The sequence below is a fragment of the Panthera pardus genome, unplaced genomic scaffold (genome assembly GCF_024362965.1).
Source record: "Panthera pardus isolate Hobbes unplaced genomic scaffold, ASM2436296v1 HiC_scaffold_26, whole genome shotgun sequence".
NCBI classification, from domain to species: domain Eukaryota; kingdom Metazoa; phylum Chordata; class Mammalia; order Carnivora; family Felidae; genus Panthera; species Panthera pardus.
In genome coordinates this window covers 5870376-5892414 of record NW_026526832.1, presented here as the reverse complement: position 1 = coordinate 5892414, position 22039 = coordinate 5870376, and the positions used below count along the sequence as shown (strand labels likewise).

At 53.6% G+C, this 22039-nt stretch overlaps 1 protein-coding gene across 1 annotated transcript; it reads left to right on the top strand.

Annotated features, from left to right (window-relative positions):
- On the top strand, window positions 1-15131 carry ASTL (astacin like metalloendopeptidase). Its single transcript, XM_019446093.2, has 9 exons — window positions 1-118; window positions 766-891; window positions 3017-3078; window positions 4404-4494; window positions 5174-5291; window positions 6055-6236; window positions 10085-10166; window positions 10265-10419; window positions 14642-15131. Exons 1-9 carry the CDS (start codon window positions 67-69, stop codon window positions 15040-15042), a joined length of 1269 nt encoding a protein of 422 aa, XP_019301638.1. The 5' UTR covers window positions 1-66; the 3' UTR covers window positions 15043-15131.
- The last annotated feature ends 6908 nt before the right edge of the window (window positions 15132-22039 follow it).

Below are 22039 nucleotides of genomic sequence, written 5' to 3'. Positions count from 1 at the left end.
TTGTCCTAGCCTGGGAGTCGTGCTGTGCTCCAGCTTGCTGCAGGGCCCGCGGGGGGCCACCATAGCATGAATATGGGAGGCCTCTGGCCTTGGGTGCTGGGTCTGGTCTCTTTGCCAGGTAAGTGGGCTGCTAGCCTGCAGAGTGCTGAGTAGAGGCGAGAAGGGTGTGGCTGGAGCCTGCAGGTATCTGAATGGCTCAGAAAATGGGCTCTCCAGGGATGTTCCCAGAAATCAGTTCCTAGGGGGCACCAAGGGGAGGCATCCTGAAGATCCTGAAAGCAGAGGGCCTGCCTGGCAGGAGGTAGCAGGTGTGGCCCTCAGGCATCCTTGTTTTGCTGGTCATGCTAGGCTTGCTCGATCTGAGTCTGATTTCCAGAGGCCTGGGCTGAGAAGGGAGGCATGGGGTCGGGGCAGCTAGCCCGGGCTCACTTTCAGTGTTAGAGCCTGAGGTCTGGTCCCGCCTCTCTCTTTTGCTTCCTCCCCTATCTCATATACACAGCTATTCAGAGCCTGGGGCTGCTTTTTGGAACCCAGTGTTGGTCCCCTTAAAGGAGCTTCTTCCTCCAAGTTGTCTAGGCCTTGCCATCAGCTTGGACTGAGGGGAGGCCAGGCAGTCTCCCAGGACTACTTTCTGGGGGTCTGCCTTCGCGAAGGGCCTGGCCGTTGTGGTCTGATACTACCCAGCCCCCACCCCCCAGGCCCTGTTGTCCTCTCTCGCCAATGAGGGCACTTCGGGCATCATGGGTGTGTGCCCGTCTGGGCCAGGTTTGATCCTAGGAGCACCCTCAGCCTCCAGCTGCTCAGAAGCCTGTGGAACCAGCTTCTCGGAGGGCCTGAACCCTGAGGGGACCCAGACATCCTGGGACAAGGACATCCCTGCGATTAACCAAGGTGAGGGCGCTGTGTCTTCTTGTGGGGTGGAGGGACTTCGAAATTGTCCATGTAGTGTGGTGAAAACCACGCAGAACACGCGGATGAGCAGAACGAGCTGGAACTGTGCCAGCTTACTGGGCTCTGGGTGAGTAGCAGTTCCTTGGTCTATGGGCAACTCTTGAAAAGTCTGTATTTCTGTATCTTTTCCATGAGATCGTTGCTTTTATAAGAAGGGAGGAAAGCCTACTTTTTTTTTTTTTTAACGTTTTATTTATTTTTGAGACAGGGAGAGACAGAGCATGAACAGGGGAGGGTCAGAGAGAGAGGGAGACACAGAATCTGAAACAGGCTCCAGGCTCTGAGCCATCAGCCCAGAGCCCGACGCGGGGCTCGAACTCACGGACCGCAAGATCATGACCTGAGCCGAAGTCGGCCGCTTAACCGACTGAGCCACCCAGGCGCCCCAGGAAAGCCTACGTTTTTAAAAATGTCCCGATAAAAACGTGGGTCTTCAGATGCTCCGGCTGGTGTTAAACTAAGTCATCAGCGGATGTTCGAAAAGATGTCAGCCACCTGGTGCAGGATAGGCTGCAGGTGTGAGGGTATGAGCTGGGCTATAAACACAAAGAGGCATGAGGCCCATGGCCTTCCTGTCTGGGGATCCCCGCTGAAGAAAGGGAACATCTAGGGGCGCCTGGGTGGCTCAGTTGGTTAAGCATCCGACTTCAGCTCAGGTCATGATCTCGTGGTTCGTGAGTTCGAGCCCCGTGTCAGCACGGAGCCTGCCTCAGGTTCTGTGTCTCCCTCTTTCTCTGTCTCCCACTTGCACTCTGTATGTGTGTGTGTCTCTCTCAAAAACAAATGAACATTTAAAAAAAAAAAATTAAAGAGAATGTATAGATAACCTGGAATGAAGCTGCGGGGGTGGGGGGAATACTGGAATTCAGGTGTTGGAGCCGAAGTGTCGGGGGGACGGGGGGTGAATTTGGAGGGATGGGGATCTCCCGAACGTGGCGGCTACCCTGTGGTCTGAACCGACTTGGAGCCCCGGAGCTACGGAGCCTCAGGGCAGCGTGCGACCTTTTGGTAACTGTGACCGGTCTGGGGGTAGCCAGAACCCATCTGAGGCTTCCCTGGCATTGATTTTGGGCTGCCATGGATACTCTCAGCTCGGGCTGCTGGAGCCCAACTGCTATCCGAGAGGCCCTTTACCGGGAAGCACACCCCAGCCCCAGCTGCCGGGAATGTGGGCCACTAAGGCCTTGCAGCTGAAGGCCCTCTGCCAGGGATGCTTGGGAAGCCACTCCCTCCCCTGCCCAAGGCGGCCCGCCGTGACTCCTGTGGGCCACGGGTCAGTCCCCTGCCTCAAAGTGGAACAAATCTGTGGTGCCATTTGGGGTCCAGAGCTCCTGTGGGATCAGACTGGGGCTGCACCCCGGCGGAGTCGGGGTGTTCCCCAGCACCCCTCAGTAAATCGCTTGCGGGTGCCTCCCCAGCCCAGGCTCTGCTTCTAGGGAACCTGACCTAAGGTATCGCCAGGGTGCCAGACCCTCCTCTAAGACTCCTCACGGGGCTGTGGCAGAAACGGAGGCTGGAGACAGAAGCAGAGACTAGCTGAGATGGGGGGGGGGGGGCGGGGGGAGGCAGACTCAACCGGATCCAGACTTCCCTCCCTTCTGTGGTGGTGTGAGCTGGAATTTCACTTGTCCCCGAAAGGGTCCTGAATATCCTACCAATCGGCGGGCATTAGAGGGGGGATGAGGTAGGACGGGGGGGGGTCCAGGGCATGTTCCTAGAGTATGGCCTGTGCTGGAGAGGGGGGTGAAGGAGACAGCTGGAGAAAAAGTCTGCTTCTGATTAGCAGAGAGGCTCAAATGCAGAGGGAGGCGTGTGGGTGGCAGGTGCTCTGGGCCGTGTTTGAGCAAGGGAGAGATGTGACTGGGCCGAGGGGCCATATATATTATGTAGACGGGAGACTCAGAGGGGCCGTGTGACTAGCCTGAGGCCACACAGCCTCGGGGGCCCAGGGAAGCTCCAGCTTCAGAGTCAGGAAGGACAGACTTTGGGGTTGCTTCTGGGGCCTGTCCTTAGAGTCTGGATTCTGGGGGGCATGGGCTCACACACTCCTTCCCTTCCTTCCCAGGGCTCATCCCAGAGGAAACCCCAGAGAGCAGCTTCCTCCTCGAGGGGGACATCCTCAGGCCGGTGAGCAAGCATACACATCTGTGTAAATAACTTCACGATCTTGTTGGAGGCCTTCGAGCCCAGCCTCTGGTGTCATGGGGGTGTGACGTGTGAAGGACCTGTCTCTGTCGCTCGTAGCTTGATAGACCCCCCCCCTCCCGCCCCCCTTCTTGCTAAAGTCACAGTGAATGTTCCACAATTAGCCAGACTGAAGGGAAAAGGAGGGAGGGTAACTTCTACAGTGGTAACAGCAATCGGCCTCGGAGGGCTTCCTGAAGGAGGGCATTTGAGCCCTCAAGATCCAGCTTGGTACTGTGCCCAGGGGGGGTGCTCAGAAAGTACTGGAATGAAGGAAGAGATGAGCACAGATCGGCAGAGGGGCTGGTGGGGCCGTAGGGCGGTGGTGGTCATGAACACCGGGGTGGTGGCCACGGTTTGGGGAGGTAAGGCAGGGACCCCATCCCGGTGGGAGGTGAGGGGTGGAATCAGAGAGAAGGCTGGGTGGGAACTGGGGTGACTTTGCCAGGGAGCCGAGAATGCACGGTGTTCAGGGGAACAGAGCCATGTTTCAGGAGACTGGGAGGCAGAGGTGCCCAGACCAGAACTGCGACCTGGTGACAGCAATACCCTTCTGGGGTTTGGTGACCGCCCACTGAGGGCACAGCGTGAGGCTGGGCTGCAGAGTCAAAGGCTGGGGCTGGGTGGGAGCCCTGGGGGTGGGGTGAGGCCCCTGTTTCCGGTTATTCAGTGAGGCCAGGGTAAGAGCGGAATCCGGCGAAGCCTGTGGTAGCCAGTGGGGCAGGACCTGCTGGGCTTCCGTGAAGCCCGTGCCTCCAACGGTTTTGGTTGCTGGAAGAGTGGAAAGAGGAGCTGCTGAGGCCAGAGGTGTTGCCTTAGCTTGAGCCCTAACATTCAGGGATGTTCGGCTGACCGCTGTGTTTCTGGAAGGATGGGGCTGCTGGTGGGCCCTTGAGCTCTTTGGAACTAGGCCCCCCTGGGGAGCTGGGATGCCTCGTCAGCCTCGTTGGGAACAAGCAGTTTTGTTTTTCTGTTGGATACAATCGGTAACAAGTTCTGTTGTGTGGCACAAAGGGTGGTGGTAGTCACCACGGCTCACCTAGCGGGCCCCCACATCTCCCAGCGCTCTGTCCTGTTTCTGATGTCCTCCTCACCCTCCTGGACCTGTGTCCTGCTTCTCACATCTTTAGGGTTCTTATGGCCTGAGATTTGGCACCATTGGGGGCAAGATGCTAGGCTAGTCCTATCCCAGGGGTCTAGTCCTATCCCAGGGGTCTAGTCCTACCCCAGGACTCCCCAGGGGTCCCTAAAGTGCCCTCTCTCTTCAGAGTCCCTTGCGGCTGTTCTCAACTACCAGCAACAAGTGGCCCAAGAATGGGGAGGTTGTGGAGGTCCCCTTCCTGATCTCCAGCAGATACGGTGAGTAAGCACGTGCTCTGGGTCCTGGGAGCCGTGGGCCTCCCTCCGGCCCCGACCCCTTCCTCCCTGTGCAGCCTGGGCTCCTCTCTGGGTTTCTTCCCTCTGCCTCTCCTCACGGATACCACCAAAAAGCCTTTCCACAAGAAGCCCTTTTATTCCCGTGAGCCTCCTGAGCTGGGAGGGCCAAAACCCCAGAAGAGCTGATGGGGGGACAGCCAAGGACTAGCTGACCCATTTCAAGACCAGTCCAGAGGACAGGGACCTACCTAAGGTCACAGAGCTGGGGCCTGTCTGGGACCCAGCTTTCTCTACCTCCTCCCTGAGCCCCAGGCTACCCCCTTTTTTTTTTCTTAATTTTTATTTTTGAGAAAACAAAAGTATGAGTGGGGGAGGGGAAGAGAGAGAGAGGGGGGAGACAGAATCCGAAGCAGGCTCCAGGCTCTGAGCTGTCGGCACAGAGCCCGACGCAGGGCACGAACTTGCAAACTGAGAGATCATGACCTGAGCCGAAGTCGGACGCTTAACCGACTGAGCCACCCAGGCACCCCTCCCCTTTCTTGACCTTCCATTTTGGAAGAGGGATTTGAAGCTCTGTGCTCACCCTGCACGCGGACTCCCAACGGGTCACAGGGGCTCTGGGGTCTTGGTGGGAGGTTCAGCCGGGGTGTTGCCTCCCCAGATAAAGCCAGCCGCGACATCTTCCTAAAGGCATTTGCCGAGTTTGAACGCTTCACATGCGTCAGGTTTGTTGCCTACCAGGGCCAGAGAGACTTCATTTCCATCGTCCCCATGTCTGGGTAAGTACTCCTGGGGGCGTGCGTATCCATGCATAAGCGCGCATGTGCAGGGGGAGTTCCTCGGCTTTCTTCTGCCTTCAGCCTGGCTTTAACTAGGCCATTCTCTAAAACCTATTTGGGGGCCTGTCTTCCCAGATCCAAAGCCCACCCACCCCCCCTTGAGTGGTCTGCCCTGTGGGAGTTAGACCTACAAATACCCAAGGCAGAAGGTGGAGAAGGAGGGGAATCAGGTGCTTGATGTCCCTTACAAAACCCTCCTCTGGGGAGACTTCATGGTCTGGTGAATGGGGACAGCTTTCATGGGAGACACCTGGCCTTGGATCTGGGTTTCAGAGTGTAGGAACCACCCAACGCCAGGCAAGTGCCTTATCTTGCGAGGCTCCCCTGCCTTCTCTGTGGAAGCAGGGATAACGGCAATACCCATTTCCTAGCTTGTTAGAGACCTAAGATCATGTGTGAAAACTTTGACTTGGGGACCCTGGATGGGGATGCTCATTCAATGAGCCGCTTCCGGTATCTGTGCTCCTATTCATGTCTACATCTTCCCTGTACCTCGGGTTGGTAATGAGTTCCAGTGTACCCATTTCACGGATGCCCAAGTGGTGAAGGGGCTTGGGAATTGCAAACCTGGGACTAGAATCCAGGATGGAGACTACCTGTTGACGGTCATTCATCCCAGGACATGGGAGGAGGGGGAAGGGGCCTGGGTCTGCTCTGGATCTCTGGGCTAGTGTCTACCCAGTGTCCTCTCCTGGCCCTGCAGGTGTTTCTCCAGCGTGGGACGCAGTGGAGGGATGCAGGTGGTATCCCTGGCAACTACATGTCTCCAGAAGGGCCCAGGCATTGTCCTGCATGAGCTCATGCACGTACTGGGCTTCTGGCATGAGCACTCACGGGCTGACCGGGACCACTATATCCGTGTCAACTGGAATGAGATCCTTCCAGGTAAGGCAAATCGTGCACAGCCCACGCTGGACCTGGGGGTCTCGGGGCGAGAGGGCAGCCTCTGGCCAGGGCCTGAAGAGTTGCCTGCCACTTTAGAAGAGGTTATCCATCTTTCCTACCACCTGCGTGTCCACCATTGGGAAGGTGGGGCTCCTGCTTCTCTTTGAGACCTGGAGGTGGTCCAGATACTGCTGCTCCGGGCCCCGAGCCTTCCATCTGCCAGACGCAGGAGGCTCCGCCCTTGTGAGATGGGCACCAATGGGCCTGCGGGACAGAGGAAGCACAGGGGGGCCATGTCCTGACAGGTGGCAGGGGCAAAGCCGAGGCTGGTCTGGGAGTGGGCCACTGTGTCGGATGCTGGTGAGCAGGAGCTGTGTGCTGGCCATCTGACCCCCGTAATGGTGGGATCCCACCCTTGTTGGGGGGAGAGCCTGATTCAGGGAACGAGAAGAGTAGAGACAATCCCTTCATGAAAGAGGGAAGCAGAGGAGATACATGATAAGGGGTTTGGTCTAGAGGAATGGGTATAAAAGGGGAAGGGTTCAAAGGCTTCCTGTAAGTGGAGAACTTGTGGCATGAGCACTTCCGCTGTTGTGGAGGGAGCCAGGTCAAGTAGGCAGGGGGCTGCTGCTCAAGAGATCCGCATTCATGGAGCCCCAGAGAAAGGGTGTTCTGGGGGAGACTTGGGTAGCACCTGATAATGAGAGGAGGGATGAAGCTTGAGATCAGAGCTTAGTCTAAGGAAGGGGGTGATGATAGTGACTGTACCCTGAAAACAGAGACTATAATCCTTCCAAGTGCTCATGGAATACTTGCGAAAACTTACCATATGATAGAAAAATATCAAATTTGAAAAAGTTAATTCAAGTGTTTTGTTGGTGATGTAAAATGCAGAGTAGAAAATAACAAATCAAAACTGAAAACTTCTTATACTTGGAAGTTCAAGTCTAAAAAAACAACAATAATCCTTTCTTTTAGTTCCAAGGTTAAATTGCAGGAGTTCTTAAAAAAAACAAATCATAACACATTAGAACTAATCATTCACAGCTAAAGCAGTGTTCAGGGAAATTGTGTAGACTTAAATTCTTATCAATAAAAATAGAAAAAATTAAATACTTATTTTTTTCTATTTTTTTAAGTCCAATTTATAAAATAAAGGAAAGCAGGAGGGAATGAAATTAAAGACAGAAGTTAATGAATTAGAAAACCAACGACACTCAAACTCAACAGTGGTTTTCTTAACCATAAAACAGGTTAAGACACCAGGTACTCTAGTGGGGAAAAATTGTTTAAGAATGGAGAGAAATGAGGGGTGCCTGGGTAGCTCAGTCAGTTGAGCATTCGACTCTTGATTTCAGCTCAGGTCATGATCCCAGGGTTGTAAGATTGTGCCCCATATAGGACTCCGTGCTGAGCGTGGAGCCTGGTTAAGATTCCCCTCTCACCCCCCTCTCGCCCCCCTCCCCCCAAATAATAAAAAAAAATTCTAAAGGATGAAGAAAAATGAGAATACATTTGTATTAGTTGATATGTGTAGAACAAACTAAGATATACAAACTAATAACTGTAATTGGGGGTGGGGAGCTGGGAACTTGGGAGGAAGATAGAGGGGGAGGTTTATCACATAGCTCAACATTTTTTTTTTTGACTTTTATTTTTTTAATCCATTTTATTTTTTTATAATTTACATCCAAGTTAGCACATGGTGCAAAAATGATTTCAGGAGTAGATTCCTTAGTGCCCCTTACCCATTTAGCCCATCCCCCCTCCCAAAACCCCTCCAGCAACCCTCAGTTTGTTCTCCATATTTATGAGTCTCTTCTGTTTTGTCCTCCTCCCTCTTTTTATATTTTTGCTTCCCTTCCCTTATGTCCGTCTGTTTTGTATCTTAGAGTCCTCATATGAGTGAAGTATTATGATATTTGTCTTTCTCTGACTAATTTCGCTTAGCATAATACCCTCCAGTTCCATTCATGTAGCTGCAAATGTCAAGATTTCCTTCTTTGTGATTGCTGAGTAATACTCCATTGTATATATACACCACATCTTTATCCATTCATCCATTGATGGACATTTGGGCTCTTTCCATACTTTGGCTATTGTTGATAGTGCTGCTATAGACATTGGGGTGCATATGTCCCTTCGAAACAGCACACCTGTATCCCTTGGATAAATACCTAGTAGTGTAATTGCTGGGTCGTAGAGTAGTTCTTTTTAATTTTTTGAGGAATCACCATAGTGTTTTCCAGAGTGGCTGCATCAGCTTGCATTTCCACCAACAATGCAAAAGAGATCCTCTTTCTCTGCATCCTCGCCAACATCTGTTGTCACCCGAGTTGTTAATGTTAGCCATTCTCACAGGTGTGAAGTGGTATCTCATTGGGGTTTTTGATTTGTATTTCCCTGATGATGAGTAATGTCGAGCATTTTTTCATGTGTCGAACATCTGGATGTCTTCTTTGGAGAAGTGTCTATTCATGTCTTTTGCCCATTTCTTCACTGGATTATCTGTTTTTTGGGGTGTTTGATAAGTTCTCTGTAGATTTTGGATACTAACCCTTTATCTGATATGTCGTTTGCAAATATGTTCTACCATTCCATTAGTTACCTTTTAGTTTTGCTGATTGTTTCCTTTGCTGTGCAGAAGCTTTTTATTTTGACAAGGTCCCAATAGTTCATTTTTGTTTGTTTCCCTTGCCTCTGGAGACGTGTTGAGTAAGAAGTTGCTGCGGCCGAGGTCAAAGGGGTTTTTGCCTGCTTTCTCCTTGAGGATTTTGATGGCTTCCTGTCTTACATTGAGGTCTTTCATCCATTTTCAGTTTATTTTTGTGTATGGTGTAAGAAAGTGGTCCAGGTTCATTCTTCTGCATGTCGCTGTCCAGTTTTCCCAGCACCACTTGCTGAAGAGGCTGTCTTTATTCCATTGGATATTCTTTCCTGCTTTATCAAAGATGAGTTGGCCATATGTTTGTGGGTGCATTTCTGGGTTCTCTCTTCTGTTCCATTGATCTGAGTATCTGTTTTTGTGTCACTTTTGTTTTTTTGACTTTTAAACCAGATGAATATGTTGCCAGTTCAAAACTGTTTAATATCTTAAGGGTTTTTAAAAGGAAGAGGTAAGTGTGCTCTAGAGGCTGGTATGGCAGGTTGTGGAAGAGGCTGGCGGGGCCTGGGGGGTGTTGGGAGAGCAAATACCCAGGGTATGGCTGTTTATTCAGAGGCTCACTGTGAAGGGCAGGACAGCGGCTGGGGGAGGGAATCTTGTCCCTCTCAGGCCTGGGGGACCCAACTGATGGGGGAAATGGCGCTCTAGCCAGCGGGGGAGTGTTTCACTTGAACCTGGGGGATGGGTGCTGCTAGCCTGAGGCAGGAAGAACAAGGTGACCTGCTGGGGAGTGGGAGCCCAACAGCAGGTGATGGGCGAGTGGGTCTCTAAAGCTGGGTTGAAGGGTAGGTACTCTATCTCGCGGGTAGGGGGCATCAGAGACCCTGCATAGCATCTGACTTAGCGGGAGCTGTTCTGTAAAGGTAGATGCACACTGGTGAGCTTGACAGGGGACAGAAGCAGAGTGAGCTCTAGGAAGCTGTGAGGTCCCTGTGCTTCCACATCAGCTAGTGCTGGTCTGGACCCATCGCGGGGAAGACAGGAGTTGGCAGTGAAAGCACCAAGGAGATGGGGACCAGGGACTGGTTGGTACTGGGAGGGGGGCACATCTGGCTGTAGTTTTAGATCTGTCAGCTCAGGTAGGGTACAAGTACCTCGAAGGCCCCTATCACCCCACCCCTCCCTTCCCTGCCTTCTTCTCTTATCACCAAGTTTTGTTGGTTTTGGTTTCTGTTTTTCCCAGGCTTTGAAATCAACTTCATCAAATCTCGGAGCAGCAACATGCTGGTGCCCTATGACTACTCATCAGTGATGCACTATGGGAGGTGAGGACCCCCTTTCCTTTTCTACGTTCCTTCCTTCTACACTGCCCAGCCAGCCCCCGCTGTGATCTGGATTCAGGTCCCCACCTACTGGGTTTCAGGCTTGCCTTCAGCCGGCGTGGGCTGCCCACCATCACACCGCTCTGGGCTCCCAGTGTCCACATTGGCCAGCGATGGAACCTGAGCACCTCGGACATCACACGGGTCCTCAGGCTTTATGACTGCAGCCCAAGTGGCCAAAGTCCCCGTGGGAGAGGTGAGTGACTTGAGAAATTGGAAGGATCCTATATTGAGGTGGTGTCAATGAGGGTGAAGTGGGGGACTGAGGCTGCAGGACAAAATCACTGGGGTTACCACAAGACATGTAAAACAAAATATGTGAAAATGATCACGTAGGATTAAGAACCCTTAGGAATAGAGGTCCCTTTCTTAACCCTAACATGAGTATCTTCCAAAAACCCAGAGCAAAAATCATTTTTAATGTTAAAGCACTAAACTCAGGACCAAAACAGGTTTTTTTCCACTGTTGTCCCATCTATTCAATACTGTAGTGAAGGTCTTAGCCATTGTAGTATGGCAAGAAAAAAAAATTAAAAATCTGAGTATTGGGAAGGAGGCAAAACTGTCACTATTCACAGACGATGATTATCTACATTGAAAGCAACCAAACCTATTAAATTATTGGAAGCAAAAGGATGTTAAAAGGTAGATGTATAGAAACAGAATTTCTTTTTTTTTTTAATGTTTATTTTTGAGACAGCGAGTGCAAGTGGGGGAGGGACAGAGAGAGAGGGAGACACAGAATCCGAAGCAGGCTCCAGGCTCTGAGCTGTCTGCACAGAGCCTGACGTGGGGCTCGAACTCACGAACCGTGGGATCGTGACCTGAGTCGAAGTTGGACGCTTACCTGACTGAGCCCCCCAGGCTCTTAAATGAGACACAAAGCAAACCATAAAACTGCAAAGATTCATAAATCCAACTACATTAGTAACTACTCTAATATACTATATAATAACTACTACTTCTGTAATGACATAATAGCTACTTATCAAGACAGAGTGAAAATACAGGTTACAAATCAGAACTCTTGCAACCCATAACTGTATCTAAAATACATGATATATATTACATATTAATATATAATAATATAGATAAACACATGCTGAGCAAAATACAAAGCAGGAAAAAGGGCAAGAGACCTAATGGGGGGAAAAAAACCAAATGGGAAATAAACACAAGACCATCAACCTTATTCATAACTGAGGAAATGGCAAGTGAAGACCACAATGTTACCGCTTTTTTACCCCTTAAATTGGCAGAAATCTAAAAACTTGATAATACCCGATACTAATAAGGAAATGGAGTAATGTCCTGTCCATACCCTGTGGACAGGAGTATAAATTGTTACAGCCACTTTGGTAAACAGTTTGACTTCTTTTTTTTTTTTTTTTATTCTTTTTTTATTTTTTAGAGGGTTTAATTGACTTGGCCAATGTCACATAACCAGTAAGTGGCACATGAGCACCCCCCGAGGTAACCATGGCTCTATGCTCTCTCTAGGGTTGCCTAGTCTGGAAATTTTACGTAAATGGAATTCTAGGATGCGTGATCTTTTGTGACTGGCTTCTTTTACTTCATGTTTTCAAAGCTCATCCATCTTGCAACCTATAGAAACACTTCATTCTCTTACTGTCAAATGACACTCCAACTTGGATGGATGAGCTACGTTTTGTCCGTTCGTCAGTTGAAGGACGTCTGGGTTACTTCAACTTTCTGGCTGTTATGATTCACGTTACCACGAATGTTTGTTTACAGGAACTTATGTGAACCTATGTCTTTTCCTTTGGATATATGCTTACGAGTAGATGGCTGGGTCCTAGGGTAACTCCAGATTGAATTGCTAAATTGTTTTCCGAATTGGTTGTATCATTTTTCACGCTCACAAGCAGCGTACGAAGGTTCCAACTTCTCCATGCCCTTGCCAACACTAGCTATTATCTATCCTTTTATTTCTATCCTCAGTGGGTATGAAATGGCAGCTCATTGGCATTTTGATTTGCACTGCATACAGATGATTGGCCATCTGCATATCTTCAAAGAAGTGGGTTTTGATCCTTTTACCTGTTTTTCATTTGGGTTATCTTTCTATTGCTGAGTTGAAAGTGTTCTTTGTGCATTCTAGATACATGTCCCTTATCAGACCTATCATTTGCAAATATTTTCTCACATTCTCTAGGTTGATGGTGTCCTTTGAATGCAAACATTTTTAATTTTGATGGGGTCCGATTTACCTGTTCTTTTACTGTGGTTTTGGTGTCCTATCTGAGTAGCCTTTGCCTAAGCCAAGTTCATGAAGATTTAATCCTAAATCTTTTGCATGTGACTTTTGCTACCCAGTTCTAGCACTATTTTTTTTTGTCATTTATTTATTTTTTAGAGAGCATGCACAAGTCGGTGGGGGGGGGGGAGAGGGAGACAGAAGTAGGCTCTGTGCTGAGAGTGGAGAGTCCAATGTGGGACTCAAACTCACAAATCATGAGAACATGACCTGAGCTGAAGTTGGATGCTTAACCAACTGAGCCACCCGGGTGCCCGTCTAGCACCATTTCTTAGACTATTCTTTCCCATACATAATATCAAATATTGCATACTTTTTGAAGTTAGTAAGTATAGATAATGTGGCAAGAGCTTTGTGGGTAACTATTGTTGAGGTTGGACTATTAGGAGAAATGAAATTGGGAAGTGGCTGGAAGGGGCTGTGGGTCTAGGGAAGGTTTACCATGATGGCAGACATTCAAGCATGCTTGGATGCTGAAATAACCCAATGGAGAAAGAGAAAGGTTGGATTCAGAGGGCAGAAGGATGCATATCTAGAACATTTGGGTAGGAGATGCCCTTGGTGGATAGGTCTCCAAGGATATGTCTGAGCTTCGTTGGTCCTAATGAGAAGGAAGACAGGTGCAGACCTAAATTTGCATGTGGGTCTTGAGGTGCAGATTCATGCACTTCTGAGGGCTTTGGTCACAGAGAATGACATGAAGTCACCAGCCTCGAGGCTGGGGAGAAGGGGATGGATGTGAAGGGAAAGGGTGTGATGTTGCCGACTGGGCTGCAGGAGAAGAAACCAGCTAGAGATACCCTGCAGGGCTGTGGGTGGTGCTGGGGCAGCCAGGTGGAGGCATGGCATAGGTTGGTGACTTGGTTCTCCAGGACTGGGGTTTTGTGGGCAGGTGTGACAGAGGGGACGGTGCTTGAGGTGTAATTGCAGTGAAGCGTGTGGAGCCCAAGTCAGATGAGGAGAACGGTCTGGAAGTGAGGAGCTTGTAAGCAGGAAGACCTCGGAGTCCCTACGCTCAAGGGGCTAGATCGTTGTGATATTTAAACAAGCGAGCTGGAAATATAGGCGTGGGCTGCCAGGAACCCAGACGTCTGCAGTGATGGTTTCTGGTACTGACCAGGTCTGGTGGGGAGCAGGGAATGAACTGTGAGATCAATGGGACCAGGGGGAGAAGAGTCACCGTTTGAAGCCGATCAGCTCTGATTTTGTCAGTATCTGTTTTTTTTTTTTTTTAATTTTTCTTTTTAACATTTATTTATTTTTGAGAGACCGAGCATGAGCGGGGGAGGGGCAGATAGAGAGAAGGAGACACAAAATCTGAAGCAGGCTGCAGGCTCTGAGCAAGCTGTCAGCCCAGAGCCTGATGCGGGACTCAAACCCACAGACTGTGAGATCATGACCTGGGCCGAGGTCGGATGCTCAACCGACTGAGCCACCCAGGCGCCCCCCCCCCCCCCCCCCCCCCCGGTCAGGGTCTGTTGATGGAAGGGTGGGCTCATCATGAAGCCTTCAGCGCCTGGGCAGGGGTGATGGGTGAGAGGCAGCACTGAGAGGGTGGAGAGGCCTGGCCAGATAACTTGGGCTTAAGATGAAGAGGTTTACAAAGCAGTGGGTGGCAACGGTGGTCCAGGAGAGGCAGGCAAGAGCAAAGAGGGCCTGTCTCACTAAGGACATGGGCCTGACAGGGCTCAGTAATGTCCTCCTGATGCTCTGGGTTTGGCAGGTGGTTGCAAGTCCAGGAAAAGTTCTATAGGAGGCTTCAGACATGGGGTGGTGAGAGCAGGGTGTCCCTCAGTACAGAGGACCCCAGGAGGTGTCGGAATGGCGAGGGCTGCAGTGCTTTCCGCCCTCAGCTATCTGGTGGCTTGACCATCAGCAGCTCGGGGGTATGAGTGGGAGACCATGGAAGAGAGCCCGAGGGCCTTTGTGGTGGTGACTGAGGAGTTCTGTGGTCCTTGTCTTTAAGTGTGGGTTGAGAATTTGGGTCTTGAAAGCGTTAAGCAGGGGCGAGGCAGGTTATCTCCGATGAGCTGAGCTATCCGTATGAACGAAACTGAAGGTCACTCTGGCTCTCTACAGCTGGGCCACACATTTTCCTGTTGTGTTTCCAGGCCATAACCTCCTGTCTTTCCTGCTTCAGGGTTCCAGCCCCACAGCGATGGTAGGAGCCCTACTCCTGCCTCTAGACCATACCTGCAGCAGCTTCTGAAGGCATTGTCGGCAGAATCTGGGCGCCCCGACCCCAGTGGCTCCAAGGCTAGAGCCCAGCGCATTGTTGCAGGGCCTGGAGAGAGCCCACGTAGCTGGAAGCTCCCTGCGCTGAGAAAGTTGGGTGTGGGGGCCTCTGCAAGGCTGCTTCAGACCCCAGCTTCCTCCCTCAACTCCAGGCCTGGAGCAGGCATTCCTGGTTTGGCTCTAGAGAGGTCCTGGCTGGCCCAAGTGCCCTCCGTACCACTCACTGCTTCTCCGGAAGCAGAAGACCAGCCAGGACCCATCCAGGAGGCTTTGGGGAGCAGCTCTCCCAGGAGCACATGTACCTGAAAGTCCTTTCAGGGGGATGTGCAGAAGTCGAGCCTGTGGCTTCTGTCCCCAACCGGGAAGGGCATCTCCGTCTAGAGTAGCCCCTAGTCCCCTCCAGGCAGTACCCTGTCTTCCAGCCCCAATCTGGCTACCCTGTGTGAGGCCTGGGACTCTCCCTCTGCCCCTTTCTTCTCCATATGTTCTCCTAAGGGCTTCTAGGGACTAGGGGCTTCTAAGGGACTTCTAGGTTTATCCGGGGAAGGCAGGCCAGTCAAGAGCTGCCTGGTTCCGCCTGCTTTCAACTTCTGCCCTAGTCCTGGAGGCTGCTGGGAAGGGGAGGTGACATTCTCTAGGGCTCCAGGGCCAGGGGTCTGGAAAGGGGGGCAGAGGCAGGTTCCAGCCCTGAAGTCCCCTGGGAATCATTCTGTAGGTGAGTCACAGCATTCCCAGCATGCTAAGGTACTGCCTCTGTCTCTCCCTTGGGCCAGGACTTGCAGGGGAGCCCATGGCTCGTGGGAGAAGTCTCCCGTTCCTGATGTCTGGGTGCTAGGAGTGTTGTCCTGCGGCTGTAACCTCCAGCCTTATTCCCCAGGAGGCTTTCAGCTTGCTCCCCTGCAGTGCAGGAAGGTTCTAGAGGCAGGGATGCCACTCCATGGGGCGACGAGGAAGGGTTGGAGGCACCCTCTAACACTGCACAATGGGGAAACTCAGCAAGAATGTGAGGCCCTTGAACCTAGGACTCAAAGCTCCTTCCCAGCCTTCTCTGCTTTCTAAGAACCCTTCCCTTCCACACAGGGACTTGGCCAGAGGAGGCCCTGGAAGGTGTGAAGGGGCTGTAGGGGAGGGGGCTGGTCACCCTGCTTATCTTCCTTCAGCAAATGCCTATTCCTGGCTCCTGCTTCCTGTGTGAGGGTTGTTCCAGGAATGAATAAGGTCTCCACATGGGCTGACAGGCCAGGAGCACCCCCCCACACACCCCCAGAGCTGGAGTGGCACCATCCTTATGAACTGTCAGAAGCCCCAGGAAGCCCTGCCTGGAGGGAAGTAGGGGCCTGTGCCCTGGCCCCGTGGGGCCAAGTTCCTCACATGTTTTGGGGGAAGGCAAAAATAAAATTGGGTACTTGCTCCAGGAGCTAGGTACTGGGCTGTGCCTGAGTGCATTTAACCTTGCCAACTGACCTGGGAGGGGCCCTCAGGTGGTTACACCCACTTTCTTGGGGTGGAGAGCGGGGAAGCAGAGGGTCAGCAGCGCAGGGCTGAGGCTTGCTGTGCTTGAGTTTGGGGGAGAGCTTGGCCTTTGCCAGCCTCCTGGGCCGAGTCGGGGTAGGGGGGGCACCCTTGCAGGAGCCTGGAGCCTCTGCCCTCAGTCTCTCTTGGGTTTCAGTCTTGAGTTCAGGGATTTTCTCAGACTGAACAGGGGCCTGGTCTCAGGGATTAGCCTTAGGGAAGGACCGTCGGGTGGGGGAAACACTGTCCCTCTGCTTGCCCCCCCAGACACGAGGGGAGGACTGTCGGGTGGGGGAAACACTGTCCCTCTGCTTGCCCCCCCCAGACACGAGGGGAGGACTGTCTGAGTTTAAAGTGGGTGACGTGCTCCTTGCAGGGTGACAGCTCCCCTGGGAGATTCCCAAGCAAAGATCGAGAATGTAATGTAGTGCCCCAGCCTATCAGAGAAATGAGTGTGGCCGCCTTAGCATCTCTGGGTCTAAGTAGTGGAGCCAGGCCTCTGGTTCTGGGCTGGGGGTTCTCAGTGGTCACCCTAGGTCAGAGCAGGTGATGTGCTTGGTGACCACGAGGAGGCCCTCCCCGTTCTTAGAGGCTGCCCGTGATGAGCCTCCATTAGGATATGGCTTTCGGTCTCAGAATTTGGGCTCTCCAGAGGGTGGGGCTGGCTGAGCCCGGCGGCTCAAGGGGAAGAGTGTTTTGCCCTCTTCTTTGGGGGTGATCAGGGATGAGGCTGCCCTTGTCCTTCCCCCATGGAGCCACCTATCACTACAGCTCCCCTTCTCCAGGCCTGTTCCACAGGCGCCACCCTGCCCCTGGGGTCCAGCCCCTGGAGCCCTGGCATGAGGGGTGTGCTGTGGCCGGGGCCCTGGGCTGTTACCCTGGCCTGTGGCCTATTCCTCAATCCCCAGGCACATACCTATGTGGGCTCACTCATCAATTTGTTCACTCATTGGACAGAATCGGTTGTATTACGTGCCAGGCTGGCTCGGCTATAGGCACCAGGACTAACATGGTGGGCAAGGCAGGGTTTCTATTCTTGTGGAGGTTATTTGGGGGGTGGGAGAGGGATGGGCCGTGATTAGATAAATAAGGACAGTGATTATGATTGTTAAATGATTGGGGGGGGCATTCCTTTATGTTGGTATTTCAACTGGGACCCAAATGATAGGAGGGACTATCTCGTAAACAAAAAAATCCAAGGAAATAGCCAGTGCAAAGTCCCTAAGGCAGAAAGAAGGAAGGTGTGATGGGAGGGGTGAAATGAGGTGGGATGGGGGACGTTGGCAGAGCAAGGTGAGTGAGGGATGGTTTTATTCCAGGAGCAACAGGGAGCAGCCACTGGAGGGTTCTAAGTAGGGGAGGGGCAAGATCCAAGATTTTAAAAAAATCACTCTGGATGCTCCGTGGAAAATAGACCGGAAGCAGGGAGAACAGGTGGAAGCCACTAACTACAGTTGTACAAACCAGAGTGATGGGGACTGGAAATGGGCAGAAGTGGATGCTTCTGGAGTATGTTTTGGAGGTTGAGGCAACCACACTTGTGACTGACGCAGGCGTGAGGGTCCCACATACAGCACCGAGACCTCAGGAGAGGAGAGAGTGTGCGGGCTGAATGAGCCTGGAGTTCAGGGCTGGAGATGTAGTTTGGGGAGTCCTCAGCCTCTAGGTGGGAGCTGTGGAGCTAGAGGAAACTACCAAGAGGAGTTTGGGGCCAGAAGAAAAGGGACTCCAGGACTGAACGGGGGTGCTGCGACATTTAGGCCAGGGTGTCTCCGTCTCCGCGTTACTAGTGTTTTCTGTCATAATTGCCGTGGGGGCTGTCCTGTACGTTGTAAGGTGTTTAGCAGGGCCCTTGGCCACTACCCACCAGGTGCCAGTAGCGCCCCCTTCCTCTTGTGACAATCGAGAAATCTCTTCAAGTGCCAGATTGCCAAATGTCCCTGGAGGAGAAGGGGCAAAAACCACTCTCCGTGAGAATCGGTGATTGGGAGTTTTGGGGGAGAAGAGGGGGCTGAGAAGGAAGGGGTGAGCGGTAAGGAGGGAGTCAGGCCTGCAGTGTCCCCGGGGGGGGCAAGAGTCTGTTGTCTAAAATGTTGCTGAGAAAATTAAGAGGACACACTCGGGCATGAGTCCCGAATGACCCACCAGCAGTAGATTCAGCCGAGGACAGGGTCAAGGAGAGAATGTGAGGGGTTAGAGACCGTGCAGCAAAGAGCTTGAGAAGCCAGCAGCTACAGAGGACATAGAGGGCTTTCCAGGGCAGGGCCTGGCCCTGTAGCAGGGGAGGAGTGACCGTGGAGGGTGATAATTGCAGGAGCAGAGTCCTGGGGGATAGGAGAGGGTTCGGGACACACACGCAGGACTTGCCCTCGGAGCAGAGATGGAGCTCGGATGCAGGCGCTTGTGGGGGTGACTTCCTGCCTAATGGCTTTCATCTTCTAAGTCCGAGGCAAAGTCACAGCTTGGAGTGGGGGAGGGCGTGCGTGGCGAGGAGGAGGAGAGGGATGCGGATTCTGAAGAGTGGGAAAGGTGAGCACACTAGGGAAGTCTGGAGATGTGTGGTCCTGACTTTAAAGCGAGGCCAGTGGATGCAGTGAGTGTTTTGCACCGGAAAGAGCAGCTGCTCGGGTAAAAGCTGGGGGGGGTGATTTAGGTCTGACCAGGGTTGGGGTTTTGTCGGGTGAGGTGTGATGGAGGAGAGGGTGGTGGCCTTACATTATAGAGGGCGTGGCTCAAGGGCCTGGGAAGGTCAAGGGGTTGGGTCACACAGGGTGGGGTTTCAGGGGATTTGAAAGGCTGCGGCTACTGGGGAAAGCTGGGGTGCAAAGCCCAGTTGGGCGTCGTCCCTGCGGAACTCTGGCACAGGAGAATCTGGGGCCAGTGTCCTCTCTCGGACCCGGATAAGTGGCTCCAGCGCGATCAACTAAGGTGGCACGTCTCTTGCTGTGCTCTCACAGTTAGGGATGGGACAGCTGTCCCTCTTTGGAAAAGATGGTGCGAGGTCAACTTCCCCCCCACCCCCCGCCTCTCTTCCCAAGGGCACCCCTCGGGGACACCATCATTGGCCCTACCTTCAGAAAGGCTCCTGTGGAGGTCATCCGTGGATGCCAGGCTGCCACTCCCCCTCGTCATTCAGCAATCTTGGCTGGGTACTGGGGACAGAGAAGGGATGTGTGCTCCAGCGGACGGTGGGGGAGGGGTGCGTGATGCAGCAAACCCATCCACCCCCACCTCAGTACCTCTCTGAGCGTGAAAGGGGTACTGTGGACGTAGCATCAAAGAACTTGAAAAGCAGTGTCTCTTTCTCTCTGCGAGTGCAGAGGGTGAAAGGTGAGTGGACCTTGGAGAGTCGGAGGGGGGGTGGTGCCAGCCCCTGGGAAGGACTGGAGATGTGGGAGCTCAGGGCTTGCCCAGGGACCAACAGGTAGCCTGGTGGGGCCAGGAAGGCAGGCCAGTGCCCATCACGGCCTTCTTCTCCCACCACAGGTGGCTGGGTGCTCCTGGCTGGGTCCGGGATTGAGTCCTGCCAGCCCTGGTGGAAGTGGTCAGATCCAGTTGGGGAAGAGCTGAAGGAAAGCCCCGCTAAGGCCCCAGGGCTCTGATTCATGCGGGGCTGGGCGGGGCAGGCAGTACTGGAAGGTGCGTGGGGGGGGGGGGGGGACGTGGAAGCTGCAGAGAAGAGGGGGAATCAAGTCATGGGATAGGGTCTCCACTGCCCCAAGAGCCAGCTGCACATCTGGGAGGTGGCAGCAGGTGACACAGACCCTGGGGCTGTGTCTCACAGATGCCTGTAGACTCTCCCTGGCTCCCTCCCCCCTCCCCTGCTCCCCGCCCCAGGCTTGTGCCCATTAGGGCGTGAAGCTTGGTAGATCCAGAGCTGCCCCTTCAGTGAAGACCCAGTGGGGGAGGAAGGAGCAGGGGAGAGAGTCTGAGCAGCCCTGGCCTCAGCTCCTTCGGGGTCCTGGCAGCCTCACCTTTCAAGGGAAACTTGGGCCAGGAGACCAAAGGCTGATGCTGATTGCAGTGTTGGGAGATACTCAGTGCCCCCCCCCCCCAGTCTGAGTATGGTTGGAGAGAATGAAAAAGTGGTCCCTCTTAATGTCCCTATGGGCCACCAGAACACTCCGACTCCTCAGCCCCCTCCGCCCCTGGGACAGGGAGTCTCGGAGACAAGGCAGGAAACTAAGTGGCTGCTTTCCAAGTTCCGGTGGCCACCCCTCAGTCCTCCCTCAGGGAAGGGGCTACCGAGACTTCTCCATCCCTGGCAACCTCAGGGTCCAGGCCTATCAGCCCAGCCCAGCCGGTGGGAGGGATGTGTCCATAAAAACCTGTCTCTGGAGGAGGTGAGACAGGCCGGCTGCCCTCTCCCACCATCAGGCTGTCGGGCGATCCCCCTAAGAAAACAGCTGAGTAGAATGGCAGGAGGCAGGGGCGGACTTGTACGGAGGAACCCCTCCACCCCCTGCCGTGTGAGCCTGGGTAGGGGTGAGATATTGTCTGTGGGCACTGAGCGGTCATTCCCTGGTCCCATGAAGATGGAACAGTCAGGAAGGGAGGTGCAGTATGCATGCTGTCTCAAGGCCTGGTCCTCTGGAGGAGGCCTACTTTCAGCAGTGGCTCGATGCTTATTTATACAGAGGATGTCATGCAGAGCTGTGGGCTATAAATATGGGGCCTGGCTCTAGTCTGGGGTTATAGCGTCAGGGGCTCCAGAAGCGGTGAAAAAATGTGCCCTTGAGGCTGCCCAGCCTGACGCTGGTGGCAGCGGCCACAGGGAGAGTGAGTAGGGTGAGGGTGCCAGACGGGGCTCCTTCCACAGCCACTCCAAGAGGGTGTACAGCAGATATGTGGGGGGTGCAGGAATGGAGGGGGGTGGTGTCAAAACACAAAGGGATGCTTCTCCCTTCATAGCCTCCCCTGACACCTACTTTTTCTCTGAGCTGTGTTAAGAAGACCCCACCCTTGCCTGAGTCTCCATTGCTGCTGCTGAGAGTGGAGTCCAAGCCAGTTTTCCTCTTACCTCTTTGCCCTTAGTGGAGGAAACCGAGGCAGCGGCGGGGAAACAGAAACACTGAAGTCATAAATCTTGGAGCACTGGCTTGCCCCACCGACCTTGGGAACCTTTTCCTTGCGCCCCCAGAACGTGGCGAGGACGCGGGTCTCCCGGCTGGCCGCGGACTATCGCCACACGCGGGCGGCGGCAGGGGGCGCTCGCAACCTGCCACGCGCGCCTCCCTGGGCTCCGCAAGCCCGACGGAATCCGCTCCGGGAGAGAGAGCATTTGGGGAAGGGGTTCCAGGGCAGTCTTCCCGCTCCCCCAACTCCTACTCGGCTTCCTTCGCGGGCACCGGGTAGGAGGGGTGGTTCACTATGTTCCGGTGGCCCCAATCCACCCACCCACCCACCCACCCTCTCCTTGGGGCTCCTGGGCGGCGCGGGGAGAGATCAGCTGGCACCCACCGTCCCAGATCCTGGTGCTCGGACCCGGTCTGCAGGAAGAGAGGTCCCTCCCGGGTCCCAGCGCCCCGTGCGCACCCATCCTTCCACTTCTGCAAACGTCCTTCCCGGAGTCCCGAAGACCCCAGACGCGGATCTCTGGCCTTCCGTGGCGCGGAGGCCAGGAGGAAAAGGGGTAGGAGCGCCAGGGCGGAGGCCCTCGAGGAGGGCAGGCTGCTGCCGGCCGGTCCTCGCGCCAGGCGCACCTTCCACCCACCCGTGGTCCGCCGCCCGCCCCGCCTCCCTCTCCTCCTCCTACTCCCGCCTCCAGTCTCCTCCCTCCTCCGGCGCGCTC